This window comes from Phalacrocorax aristotelis, chromosome 9 (genome assembly GCF_949628215.1).
Source record: "Phalacrocorax aristotelis chromosome 9, bGulAri2.1, whole genome shotgun sequence".
NCBI classification, from domain to species: domain Eukaryota; kingdom Metazoa; phylum Chordata; class Aves; order Suliformes; family Phalacrocoracidae; genus Phalacrocorax; species Phalacrocorax aristotelis.
This window is the reverse complement of record NC_134284.1, coordinates 6,123,182-6,138,266: the sequence shown is the minus strand read 5'-3', so window position 1 is coordinate 6,138,266 and position 15,085 is coordinate 6,123,182. Positions and strand designations below refer to the sequence as shown.

The window sequence follows — 15,085 nt, the reverse complement described above, 5'->3', positions numbered from 1 at the left end:
GGAGAAGTTCTGCAGCTGGAGAGAAAGGGAGGAGCCGCAGAATAGCTACTGCACCCTTCCTCCTCCCCGTTCCCGACACATGCACCCGCAGTGCTCACCTGCTGCTGAAGTAGAGAAGCTATGTGAGCATTCCTGGTTTACTGCTCGGGGAGGAAACAAACTTAAGATTGTGAAGACCTGGGCCACTATTAGTACAGAATTCATACAGGGCGTTAGTACAGAATAGGTACTGTTCTTGAAGTTCCCATTATTGATTTACAATTCTGCTGCCATTCTATAAAAATAACCTCTCAGGCAATAGAGAAAGGAGATGATTTTGTGTGTATTGGTATCAGTAGAGAGTCTGATCTTTAGAGGTGAACTTGTCTATTCTCCTTGCCTATTCAGGAGAACTGGTGAGGTTCTTAATTCTGCAAAGTTTATCGTATGTTACTGCACAGAAGGTCCACGGAGAAGTGCCTGAGCGTCAGCAACTTGGCTGTCTAGAAGAGTAGCAGTGGAAGAACTCAAGAAGATGCAGATTCCCTCCTCCCCACTGACTTCTGAGGAGGTTTTTCTGAGCATGATGTTGAGCTGCTGGTTTAAGCTGGGGGGAGATTTATTGTTTAGGCATTCATATATTAGTTTAATTTCACGTGGGTTTATTTATTTTATATTTTGTACAGGTTGCTTGTGCATTTGGGCACACATAACTTGAATTCACATTGTTGTAATATCTCTGCAAAGCAAAGGCAAATTCTACTCTGCCTTCCAGGGGAAGTTTTCTAATCACAGTGTCAGTGTGTGATTAGATTTGATTATCCTGTTTTAATGTGGCATCTTTTATTATTTTTCATTATCAACTGCTGAATAACCTGACAGTCTCCATCAGAGGCAGTAGCTTGTATGGATTCATGTTAGAAATTATGGTTGTTCTTTTTAGCTTATCAAGATCTATCTGATTTGATATAGTGGAAGATTAACGTATGTCTGCTAGGTAAATGGTAAGCACATTTAAGGATGTTAAAGGATTTCTATGTTAGCACATATGGAAAATCTTAATTCAGGACCTGTTAGAAAAAGTATTTTTTTAAGTTTTTAAAAATGGAGGTTGGTTGCTTTGTTTGTTTTTTTAAAGAAAAAAAAGGGGGGGTGGGGGGGGCAGGAGAAGAACAAAAGCTCAGATAGTCCTAAAATACTCTTATGAGTTTGATGTAATGCAAGAAAACGTACAACTTTTAAGCCTATCTGGAACAATCTAGTAGCTTGTTTTTCAGCTTAAATTTATCTGCTTAATACAAAACAGAAATGTGGAGAATGAAACCCAATAGTATATACAGTAGGTTAGCAGTATATTCAGTCCAGGTTCTCACCTCGCAGTCAGATTTATGTTGGAGATGTACTGTCTATGAAGTTTCAATGACTTCAGTGGCAATATCCATAGATTTAAGGATCTGATAAAGACATTTTGGCTGTTAACATTTAGACTGAGTTCTTTCCAGATAAATTCTGACACCATTCAGTTTCTACGTAGACATTCTTGATCCACTCTTCAAAAGCAGGAGGAAAAACCCCTATTCTTCAGCCCTGTTCTTGATCAGTGAAGTTGCACGAGCTAGCTGCCGAGATTTCCTCAAATCCAATAATATAAACATTGAAATGTGGTAGCATTTGTATAAACATCGAATTGTGGCATTATTCTTTTGAAGAGTTGAAAATACGTGCAAAATGACTGACCCGTAAAAAAGGCTTCTGTCTGGACCAGCCATAGTACTGGTAGGAGGCCTTCTGTTCACTTCATCCAGTCCATCTTCTGATGATGAAAGGATACAGAAACTAAAGAAGAAGCTACGGTTCCCAACCCTCTTTTTCTTCTTCTTTTGTTTATGATCTTCTGTGGACTTTTAATAACAGAACATGCAAAAAATTAATTTCAGCAAGGTACTTCGTTCATTGGTCCTGAACTTGCCTTGGCTACTTTAAAGGCAATTTTGTACAAGCATGAAAATAGTCCAGCAAACATCAGTGAAGCAGGAATTTCTGGGTGCTTAGGAGAAAAGAATATGTAGCTGTGTGGTGGCTATAAAAATAGAGAAAGAGTAGCTGTCATCCAGTGCAAAAAGTTGTGAAAAAGTTCTATTTAGAAGCAGTTCTGCCTGCATAACATTTTCTACTCCTTTTTATTGTGGACTTTTACATGACAAAACGTTTGTGAATTTATATAAATCTGCTGGTGGGTGGAGATGATTGTGGCATTTGCTTTTGGAGGGAAATATCTCTTTGTTGACAATGCAGTTTACCTCTTACTGTACTGAAATCAGTTTACATGCTGCCTTATTCCTATTCCAAGGTAATGCTTTTAATGTTGTTACAGAGTGTTAATAGTAATTTTTATAGCTTTAGTATTAAGAGTAATTCAACGTTTATGTTGTCGCTGTCTCTGGAAAATAGTATCACGTTATGTGTATATATGTGTGTATACAGGGAGCCTTTGAGGAGCCTAATCTAAGCTTACTGTATAGTTAAGAGTGAGAGCTTCGTATCTTTGTGGATCGATTCCATCCTAAGGTAGATGGGGTGCACTGTTCATGGGCACCCCTGTCGTTCTTAAACAGCTACCTTGGACTCCATGCATACATTTTAGAAAGGTAAATTTATGGGGAGATAAGTGCCATTCATAGAAAACACAACAGGGCGTGCTCTAAAAGTGTTACAGTATGGAAGTCAGGAAGGAGCGAGGGAGACAAACGAAAATAACTGGAGCATACTGAATGCTTGGGAAATAGTCACAGTCTTGCTACCTGCTTTCCATATAAACCTTGGACTGGAAGTCCACTGCTGGGAGCAGCTAAGATCTACTACGGGCAGAACATGGATTTGCACGAGCACTTAGTAGAAAGGGAAATGGAAAGAGCAAGATACGAAGAGGTGTGTTTGCACATGTGTGTGTGCGCCCATTCTGTGTGTGTGTTATAACGACTGCATCAAAATGGGAGCTCATCCTGTTTTTGACAGGACAGCATTCTTCCTAGTCTGAAAACATAAGGTGTGTGTGCATCCTTGACTCTTTACTTATATTTCAGGTCTGGGATCTAGAAGATTTCTTATGATACAGTTGTTCTAGTGTCTCTCTCTACATTTTATATTGAACACTATAGATAGAGGTAATTTCTTGCAGGATTGTGATTTAAATTAAAGAACATTCAACCGTAATAAGCATACTCTTAGTAAATGTTTCCATGATCACTGTCAACGTTTACTTGCGAGTATATAAAAAATACACATGTAATTACAAATAAAATCTCTAATCTAAACCTTGTGTATAGCTCATTTACCTGAAATTTGGTCTTTGCTTCCTCCAAACAGATACACAGTAATGAATGTATTAGGCTATTTGATTTTGTGAGCAACTGGCCTTATCTAGGAGGATTTTCCAAAGCTTTTCACAGGCTTTTAAACTATGGAACCTGAGAAATATTTTTGAGGAGAAAAGCTCCCTTGGTAATTTGAACTCTTATCACTCTAAATTATAGAGCGTATCGGTTCCTACTATTTCTCAAAGTATATTTTACTGTTTAAATAGGTGGGTTTTTTCCTTTGGTAATTGTACGTGTGGGAGGCACTATTAACAAAGGTTCATATTACCATAGCATAGCGTAAAAGCTGTAATTGCTAACTGAACATTACTTTGTACGAAAAATATTCTTAAGTGCTTTTGTTGATATGAAAATTCATTCCAGATATCCTGAAAAGTACATGTAATCTTTTTCTTTCTATTCTGTGGTCCTCTTCTGAAAACAAGGTCAGCTCTTTTTTTCTTCAACAGATTTGGGTCTTGTGACGGTATTGTGTGCCCTTTTTTAATGACTTTGAAAGCTTTTCCTTCTCAGTGCCCTGCACATTTTCATCAAACTTAGGTATTGGATTTTTATTAACATGTTTGTTTAATTCGATGCTTACTGTTCATTGATCGGGGAAAAAGAGTAACTCTGCAACACTCCAGGCACCTTGGTAAACTTAAAAATATATGAATAAGCAAATTATTATATTACATTATTAAAAACTTTTATAAGCACTACAGTGACAAGCCCCATTTCCTTTTGAAAAACTGTTTATATGAGCAAGGAGCATATTGCCGTCCATCAATCATGATATCACTGTTAAGAAGGAAAAATGAAGAGAAAAATTGAAGCAGATTTCTCTATGTTAGCAGAGAACATCACGTAATTTGGGGACCCCAGCTCATCTGAACTTTTTTTTGTAGATGAAACATTTAATAGCAATGAATAAATTTAAATCTTTTACATTTTGTTTTGATTCTATATTTGTATTTCCATTGCGGGGTTTTTCATTATTTTGTTCTTAAGAACAGACACCTATGGGATATGTAGTCTCTTTCCAACTTGAGAAAACTGAAGATGAGATGGTGACAGTTATTTTAGCTTATTTACCGAAAAATTTGAGAGGTAGAAAGGAAAATAAATAGGGGGTTGCTTCCCCAAATACTATTTTGGGGAAGTTCTTCTCTGACATAAAATGTACTAGCAGCAAAATGTAACAATACCTCTTGTTCCCTTTCTAACTGCTTTTACAGTTAGATGGAAATGTTATGATGGAATCAGGTGGGTTTCGATTTCGTTTGTTTAAACAGTAGTTCATTTGTTAGAGATTGTTTTACAAACAATATATTAAGACAACCATTTCCCCAAACAAATTGAATAAAAACATAGTGCTTCTCTCCATGGCTTGAGGTCTTTCTCAGTTCTAGAGCTTGTGCTTTCCAGAAACATGCTTTCCCAAAGCCTAATTAGGCTGTGCTCGCTTCTATTGCAGCCCTTTGTCACTGATTTGCGCGCACACTTTCTCTCAGAGTATTTCTTCTCTGAGTAACAGTCCTTCATAAAACCATAGCAAGACAGAATCTCTGGCCTTTGCCTTTGGTTTTGGGGAAATTTACCTGCTTTTGCAGTGGAATCTACTGGGTTTTTTGTGAATAGCTCTTTAAACAAAGAACCGTAGTTACAATCCTTGTTTCCTGACTTAGGCATAACACTATAATAATAGTAATTCTTCATCTCTCTCTATGTAATTTAATTTTTGGGAAAGCATCATCAAATCCTTAGCTGATATCCAACAAAATGTTTTATATTCAAGGTTTGCTTTGTAAGATGACTCACCATCGCTTCTAAGCTTTCCAGAATTAAGAGGTTGGGGTTTTTTCCTTTTATTTAAATATTTTTTATTTCCTAGGTTTCTCTCTCACATGAGAATAATTCGTTTCTTCAGACTCATAACTATGTTAAACCTGGATTCATGTAATTCACTCTTGTGACCAGAGCACAATGGACTATAAACTTGAAATTTTTATATAACTGAGAACTCATACAGTTCATGCATTTTACAGAGTTTTTAAACATGATTCATTTCAATATCTGAATCCTAGTGAAGGGGTCATATATTCTATAAAAGTACAAAAGTTGGTATATATGTGGGTATGAATATGTATGTGCACACACGTGCATGGCTATCCATATGCCACACCTAAAAGAGATGTTATCAGTATGAGTTCAGCAGTCAGTTTCTTCTGCTAAGGCTAGTAAAGCTTCCTGTGAACCACTGGTAAGAAAATATTAGAGGACTGATTTTAGAGTATCCCAAGTTCTACCATTTATTTTTGCAGATTTCAGCAAGTCACGTGCGTAGGTGCACGTGCTTGGTAATCATCACATCTGTTAACTTGTTTCAGGAAATGGACCACTTATTCTAACTTTCTCCTTGTATTAGATGCTTGACTCATGTAAAGTATCATGTAGCTGCAGAAAACATTAATAGAATTTCAGGAATAATTGCAGATGAAACTTTAAAGGGAACAGTTTATTTGTCTCTGAAAGAAGACTAGAGCTTTAGTTAAGCTAAATGCAGCCAATCAATAATCTTGAAATTTAAAATAAAAGTTAAGAATGCCTTGCTTTTATAACACAGATATCAAGAAAATTCTTCCGGGGATAAATAAAATATATATATTATATATCTAAAAATCCTTTCAATTTCATAGATTGCCTTCAGTTAGATTTTTCTTTTATTCAGCTATTTTAATTGCTATTAAAATTGCCATTTTGATTTTTAGTCCAGGAAGGTTAAGTTTTATTCCATGTTTGTGTCAGTGGTCTGTGCAAAGAGTTCCCACGTTATTTTGTCTGGATGAAAACAAATGCAGAACATCAGTGCTCTAGAATTGCTACCAGGCCTTGTTTCCCCTTTCAGTTTGGGAAGTATATTAGATCATCAAGCTCTCCTTTGATAGAGAGACATCTTTCTGTCTGTGATGAATATGGGAACAGGCTCTATATTAAGACCAATTAATTCTCTCTCAAGAAACAAAGGGAAAGGACAGGAGGGAGATAAGGACTGAAGTAGAAAAGTGGCTTGTTGAGATTTCTATGACACTTTGCACCTATGTGGAGTGTTGCATTGAAGGTTGGGTACGTTTTGTCATATGACAAAGGTTTTTCACACCTGTTTAAGGCATTGTGAAATACTGATAATGCATTGGAATAAAACACATTTTTATTGTCTGGCTGTCATTCACTGAGGTTTTATGCAAGTGTAGAGAGGAAGCATTATATGCAAGGAAGAGTTTATCTGATTTTTGTGTGAAGTGCGTTATTGAAATTGTTTACGTTGCTTGGGACTGGTGTCAAAGCACAGTCCTCTTTTACCAAGAGCTTTTGCAAGATCAGTTTTAGGCTGAAGTGGTCACTGGCGGTGTTATACAGAATCCCACTCCACAGGCCGTTTGATCGTGGGTCATATGGGATGTTAGGGTTAGTAGGCGGTTGTAGTGTGAGTTGTCAAATAAAAAGCTTAATGCAAATCAGCTGATGAGAGTTTGTAGTGCAGCCTTTTGTTTAGTTAAAGTTTTAGCTTTGGCTCCTCTGTCAGGTTTTCCCTTTCAGTGTCAAATAAATTGGCATGGTACAGTGGAAAAATATAAGGAGATTTAATTAGTAGATATATTGGGATTACCCTGGGCTGGTAATGCATTGTGCTTTGTAGGTTTTCAAATGCGTTTTAAGATTGATGTAAAAGCCCAGTGAAAAGTACATAAAGTCATATAAATGGCAGACAGTCCTTTCTGAAAAGTACAGTGCATTCCCCAAAACGTTTCAACTAAGGTTCATAGAACACAGAAGCACATTTAATGTTTAGCGAGTGTTTCTGTGAACGCAGGACTCTCACACATTGAATCAGAGTCTTTAAGCAAACAAAAGTTTAATGATAACCCTATATAGATGTATCCCTGTTAAGTACAGAAATAAAAACATTGAAAGGATCAGCGGCCTTTACCCTGTTGCCTCTTCTAGCATTTATTCTAATGGTTGCTTTAAAAGCTGTATTGGTTGCCTAATAAGTAAATAACAACCTCCTTGGAGAAAAAGCTTGTGGTCTGTTGTTCCGAAGTTTCACAACCGCATTTAAAATGTTCACGATAAAATTAGTGCGATGCAGTTGCCAAGGATATTTGCCAGAAATAAAGTTTTAGGTAGTTAAAGGAGGTGGAAGGAAAAATGAACGATTAAAACAAAGTTATTGCAAGCTGTTCAGCTTTTAGGCCTAACTTACTTACTCAATTTCAAAACAGGTTTTTATTGACTTACATTTAAGTTGCCTGATGGCTGCTAACGGTTTCATCTTTCCCTACCTCAAGGAACTGCAGAGAAAAAGAGTATTTTATATCATAGGATTATAGAATCATTTAGGTTGGAAAGGACCCTTAAGATCATCAAGTCCAACCATTAACCAAGCACTGCCGAGTCTGCCACTAAACCATGTCCCTAAGCACCACATCTACACATCTTTTAAATACCTTGAGGGTTGGTGACTCCACTACTTCCCATGCCATATCTGTTTTCATATTTTAAAAAGTAGGCCCAGAATCTTTCCCCCTAAAAACTAAACAAAACAAGAAACTGATTAAGTTTTTTTTTCCTCCGTTAGTTTTAAAAGTCTATTTTTAGTGAGCAGTACAGGCAGGCTTCTTTGTGCAATTATATTCTGCCTCTTTTATTTGATAAGGAAAAGTTGAAACATACACGTGAAAATTGAATTTTAATTCTGATATAAGAGGAAAGAAACCGCATTTTACTTGGCTGTAAAGTAGAGCATATACAAATACTGAGTAATTTACGTGGGTGCCTTAGAAAAAGTAAACATTAAATTACTGTAGCAACAGCAGCAGCAGCAGGTATTTAGATAGCGATTTTCCTGTTTTTGCAGCCACATGCAAACTTCTGTCACGGACTTTTTAGTATTATAGAACATACATAAAAATATTTATTATTTTTTTTTTATGTACAGGGATGACAACCACCTACTCTACATTTGGCCATCTTCTGTGGTAGAATTTTTCTTCTCTTGTCTATGTTTTATCTCCTCATATGTAAAAGACAATATACAATCCATGACCCCCAACTCTGATATGAATTGTAAATCACTGAAAAAACAGAAACATTTCATACTGGCTCTGTTGCACACACACACACACACACACACACACGCGCGAAAAAAAAAAAACCCAGACCAAAACCAAACCTCATTATTTGGTAGTTTGGCTTTCTCTAAGTCAGCTTTTCAAGAGAGATCTGTATTTTAAATCCATATTTTGAAAATCATATGATAAAAAGCATGCCTATAGATGATGATGATGGCTGAGCTGTTGTTCGCAGAAACGTGAAAAAAAGGAGTGGATGCAACTGTTAAACAACCAAAAATGATAAATAATCTGACAGTTTACTTTAGACACTAATGGAGCCTAAAAGCTTTTAAAATGACAGAAATTTCACCACCTTCAGTGATTCATAGGCTTATTTTTGTTATAAAGCTTGGTCATATAGCTGGCAGTTTTCTTTTTGTGTGACTCTTGTAAATTATTGTACTCTGTTATGTGAGTGAAAAGCTGTTAGAGTTATGTGAAGGAATACGACAACATAACTCCAGAAGATTAAAGCAATTCCCAGCTGCACATGTACACCGTTTTCCCACACTTTTTTTTTTTTTTTTTGACGTAGCCCTCAAAGAAAATGTGCTACTGTTGTGATGCACTTTAAAACTGTATCTTACTCTCTGTGAAATGTGCTTTTGCACAACTGTATTTCTTCATGGACCAGTGATTTCCGTTTACTGCATCCTGGTTTATACATACTAAAACGTAGTGTTTTCAGTCTGTAGTATGGCATAAAGCATATTTTTATTATACGGCCCCTTCTAAAATAACACAGATCGTAGAACACCCTTTAGTCACTTAGTGTCAAGTCTAATGAAATTCGTATTTAACATCGACTCTTTTCCTTTCAAATGTTTTGACAGTAGTCATCCCTGTTAAGTGCTTTCCCTATTAGGCTCCGGTAGCTTGGACGTAACCTGATCTGTGTTTTGTTTCAGCGTGTTGTCTGCTGACCCAGAGAAGCTTGCATTAGCTGCATTGATCAACCCACATCACATCTCATCATTTAGGAGACAATTAATACTGTGGCGTAAAGACTCCCCAGAGCATTTTCTTAGAGGTGGATTGCTTTACACAGAAACCACAGGAGTTGTTTGCAAAAGGAGGAGGAAGCCAAGTAGGAAGAAAAAGCATTAAGAAAGCTTTGTCTAGGAACCAAGTTTCATTTTCTGTGGTGGCTTCCACTTATACTATTCAGCCTCCCGGTGTTGATGGAGTGTTTTGGGGATTTAAAAAAACAAAAAAAAAACAAAAAACAAAAAAAACCCCTGTATTTTGAAGTTGACTTGTTGAAAAGATACTATAACAGGTCACACAAATCTAAAAATCTTGCTCTTGATAAACATGCATTTGATTGTGATACTTGTATAACTTGCTGTTAAGAGTGTAATTATTTTAGCTTTATATTTTATTTCAAGAATTCTTAAACTGATGGCTTTTGAAACACTGATTGATGTGTTTTAGTCCTAGTTGTAATTATTTTTTAAATAGCATATTTTAATAGAGAAAAAAACGTTACTCATTCTGTCAGATTTGCTGTAGAGTAGAATTCTTCAACAAAGTTGAATTTCAGTCTTGCCTGATACTGTTTCTTAAGAAAAAAGTCTTTGAAAGATTTTAAGTGTACATGAATATATTAAGTTAATGAGCAGGCAGGGCTTTCTGTGTGCTGTTTCATCTTTAGGTAATGAAATATTTAGAGATCATCCACAGAAGCAGACGAGAAGCATTTACTAAGAAAAACCAGTTTTTTCTTTCAAATGACTACGGTTACTGTACTATTCTCTGGTAAAGACTATGTTGCAGTGTTGTAAGGAGTGTGTCTTGAGTTGAAAACAGTAGGTATTACTAAAGACATAAAATGGATAGGAAGGGAGTTTTAGGGAGGAGGTTACTTTACCTCCCTGGTAATCTATGTATTGCCCATGATTCTGTTCAGATTGTACAATGACAATGAGGCCAACTAACACGTGAACTTCAGAAATCATTGCAAACTTGTTTACGACATCATTATATTGTCATTTTCATTTATTTAGGTAAAGTGAATGAATTTTTAATCAGAAAGGATTCACGTGTGATCATGTCAATAATATTTACTAGCAATACGTCAATGACAAAGAATATATTTATTTTGGGGGTAATTCCATGGCTTGGGCTTGTTGTTTTGCTTTCCCCCCTGTAATTTTGAAGGAAAACACACACCGGCTCTGAACAGAGATATGCATCTGGCGTATCTTTGCATGGCAGCATTACTATGTCTTCGAGAACACTCTAATATCATGATAGTTCCTGTACAATTTTTCTTCTGTTAGTAGAACTGTTCTACTGGCATTTGAAGGTAAAGCATGGTGATGAAAAATGATTAATTTGAGTATCTTGGAAATGTGCAGAATGTGTTTGTGGATGTATGTACTACATGAAACTTCAAAGCAATTTTACATGGACGTCTAGGTTGTCTTGTTGTGTTCTTTCTGCAGAACAAAAGTGGAAACTACAATACAGCCTTTTAAGTTTCATTTTCCAACTCCTGTTAGATCCTGTTTTTCAAGTCAAAACTGAGTTTGTGGAACTTGTTCAAGTGGTTGATATGTGGAATACAGAATGTGGATTGTTTCACTGCAGTGGCATACTTGTATCCTTAGGATCGATACGGGGTTTTTTATATTCTTTGTCTAGTGAGGATGTATCAAGCTGTAACCCGATATATAAAAAAAGCTTTTTTTGCTATACAGTAAGGCCATACAAAAATCATCTAAACCCACCCTCGTCACAAGAAATAAATGAAGTATTTTTCCACAAGTCTTCATCTATTTTTGGCTATCCTGTTGATATTTTTAACTGAGAAATCAAAGAAGTAGACTGCCGCGTTGTTTGCACCACAAACAGCATAATTTCAGTTTGGAAAGAGGTTGTGTGGCAATGTAGGCTTTGTCTAAGCCTTTCTAGACAATTATAATTGCCTAAAATTAATGACTATGGTAGTTATTTAATGTTTGTTGGTAATTTGCATAGAATTGCAAATTCTGTGAGGCAGTATACAAAAGAAAAGATAAACATGGCCCGTCAGACTTTCTCCAGGCTACAGGGATAGGCAAGTCATTATAAGTGTCAATGAAATTAAAGGTGAGAGTAAGTAATGGTGATAAGAGGGAGAGGGAGTGACAGCCAATACAAGAAAAAGAATGTCCTTCATCCTGGAGAGGAGAATTGAGCTAAATGATACAGAGCAGAATAGAATGGTTAGAACTGAAAACCAGGCAAAACTGTAATGACAGGTAATAGCAGGTTACACGTTGCTGCAGAGTTTGGGAATGAGGAAATATGTTCAAGGACTGTTTTTCTTAAGCGTCTGTCCTGTCTTTACAAATGAGTACGGTGGAAAGTGTCCCCTCCTCTGCTTTATTGTGACCAAAGACCTAGTATTCTTACACATCGAATAAATATTTATTTCACTTACCGACCTATTTGACAAGTGTATAGTATTTTACTGTGACCTCAGAACATGGATGCACAGACGGTAGTCATGTGACGTCTAGATATCCAGTCAGCATAATTCTAAACTGAAGTTCTTGAAATGTAATTTGTGGTGTATTGACTACTTACTTGGTACAAGCTTTCGTTATTTCCAACTGCTAAATCACATTAAAGACAGCTTCGTGTATTCAGTAAATAATTGCAGTTATTGCAGGGATGTTGTAAGGCAGGAAGGTTGTAAAAGACAATGCGGATTCTCAAATATATACGATCAGTTGGCCTTGCAAGGTATTACCATAACAACCTGCAGCTGTTTTAAGAAATGATTTGATAGTGTCTATACTAAATGAATGTATTTGCAGTTCAGGTGTTCATTACAAAAGCTTATTCCAGCTGCCTCTGTAATACTGGCTATTATGTTCAACCTCGTGTTACCTAAAGGTTGTACCATATTTTAGAATAATCTAAAGCTAGGGCAAAATCATTTAAGAGACACATCACGCGCATCATATTTGCTAATATTTCCAACAAAACCTAATGAGTTTTTTTCTTTTAATTTTTTATTTCCTTCCAACTTAAATTATCCAGGTTGACTTTGGAAGTTACGTGTTTGTAGGATCTACGCAAATAAGAGTTGTTTGACACATCTTCAGATCATTAGTATGTTATCTTTTGGAAGTCTCTCTTTTCATTTGTGTGTTTATGGAGGTATTGCTAGTTGGTTTTGCAAGGTTGCTTTTGAGTTCCATCTTTATGCCACAATTGAAGCAGTTTGTGGGATTTTTAAGAATCTGCTTCATTCAGATCAACTTTTGGTATTTGCAGGTACTACGGAACGGGTGTGTCTGATCCAGGGAACAGTTGAAGCACTAAATGCAGTTCATGGCTTCATTGCAGAGAAGATTCGAGAAATGCCTCAAAATGTGGCCAAGACAGAGCCTGTCAGCATTCTACAGCCTCAGACCACTGTTAATCCAGACCGCATCAAACAAGTGAGTTTTTGGTCGGGAATAGAGAGTCACAGCAACTGCTTAGAAGCCTTAAAGCTTTAAGGCTGCAAGGGGTCAACATAACATGTTCTTTAAGAAAATGTTATTTTACCCTTTAGTAATTTGCTGGTCCTCTTTTTCCTTATACTTACGTGTTCCATGTTTCTCAGCAGTTCTTCTAGACAGTGTTTTATAAGTTTCAGTGCCATGCTCTAATGTGTTTCTTTCATAAAGTTTTATTTACTGTATAAGGGGTTAATACACTTCTAGGTTTTAGTTAAAGATCACTGAATTTTAATCTTAAATTATGAACCTCTTTGTAAACCTTTAGCGTTACTAAAAATCGTAAATTTACTGGATGTTTCCTACTTTTATGTATATAAAATAAAACCAAAAATGTTAATTATTTTTTTAGACCCTATATTAGATACTTTAAAATCTTACCTGTAAGAACTTGAAAATATAATTTACTAGTGACTTTTTCTACAATTTCATTTTATATTATTTTTGGCATCTTTTTGCCTGTTCTACACTAACTTCTTTCAAAATCTATAGGCAATGCAAAATATTTTTGCAAGTTATTATTGGTCTAGTATTCTTCAGTTTATTACATTTTCCAGACAACTTTAAATTAAAAAAAAGAAATTGCCCTGTAAGGAGAATGTGGAATATATGTCATACAGGATTTAAAATTATTTTCCATTGTATTGAATAAGAAAAAGATTAAGAAATGGGTGAAAAGTAGTAAAATTTTGTCTTGTCTCTCTATCCTATATAGGATAGATTTTAGTTTCTCACCTGTCCTATATGGGAAAAGATTGTTTCGTCCTTCTACACTAGCAAGATTCAGTGTCCTATAAAGTAATTTGGTAACTGTATGCAATTACTTTACTTTGTATATAGTGACATACACAGAATGCTTATGTGAAGATGTGTTTGAACAAGATGAGTTTGGAATGATCAGACTGCTTTAGATGGATGAAACTGTGCATAAGCCATTGTATATGATTTCTAATATTTACTATACTATTTTTTCTGTATATGCGATACTTTTACATAAAATATCTCTAGATAATTTATAAGAAAATACTAACAAGAAAAGCCCCAATTTTGTAGTATTAGTTTCTCAGTTATTAGACATTAAAATGATTATGCCTCAGAAAAAGCTGGAGAGATCTGTACTTTGAATGGCTTTTCTGCTCATAAAACGTTAGATTTTATGCCAATAGTTCTTAACCCAAGGGGAAGTGAGTGTTCTGTATTACAATGAAAAGTTTTTTTCCCTTTGCAATGAAATGTTTAGGTAAGCCATTAAGAACCAGAGAAACTAGATTATAAAGCTGTTTAGGGACATGCCTAAATACTTCCTGTCTTATATCTGAAATTGATATAGCATGTCCACAATAATTCTCCAGAAAACTTGTAAAATTAGCAAAGGGTTTTTTTCAATTTATTGTGGGTTTTTTTTTTCTTTTTCTTTTTTTTTTTTTTTTTAGTTTGCTTGGTTGGTTTGGGGTTTGTTTTCTGTTCACTTGGGTGTTCGGTTTTTTTGTTTGGTTTTTTTTAAAACAGTTCCATGTTTGGAATGTTAAGTTAGATTCTGGAGGGATGGATTAGTGAACAGGGCTGCGGCTAAATACAATATATAACTTATAAGACTATGATTTATTGACTGGCTGTAGATCTTTAAATTTAAATATATTACATTTATACATACAGGTGCATAATAATATGACTGCAAATACTTGGAGATATGCATGTGCATATGTTGAGCCGTTTAAACCACAATGAATTGTTTAACTTCTCTTTTAATGAACCAACATCTCTTCATCATAAATTCATACACTATAAATACTGACTCAATAAATCTAAAATCCATTATTTTTACCAAGAAATGAAATTGTTAGCTTAGTTCTTAGAGTTTTCAGTGAAGCAATACATCCTCCAATGTCAGAATATTCTGTATCTTAATGAAAGATATAATACCTCTATTTAAGAAATTAAAAGGATAATATTATGTAATTGGTAATAGTGATCTAGAACTCCAGTGTTGCTATTTTTTTAATAGCAGACAGGTCACATTTTATTAAAATTGTCAGGATAACGTATAACACAAGCCATTTTAAACTTGGCAAAAAAA

General features: G+C 35.4%; 1 protein-coding gene across 2 annotated transcripts in view; it reads left to right on the top strand.

Annotated features, from left to right (window-relative positions):
* NOVA1 (NOVA alternative splicing regulator 1) overlaps window positions 1–15,085 on the top strand; it is a 156,973-nt gene that overhangs the window by 103,939 nt on the left and 37,949 nt on the right. For both annotated transcript variants that reach the window (XM_075103257.1, XM_075103256.1), the window contains exon 3: window positions 12,782–12,948. In XM_075103257.1, coding sequence (XP_074959358.1) covers window positions 12,782–12,948 — 167 coding nt within the window. The remainder of the gene's footprint in view (window positions 1–12,781; window positions 12,949–15,085) is intronic.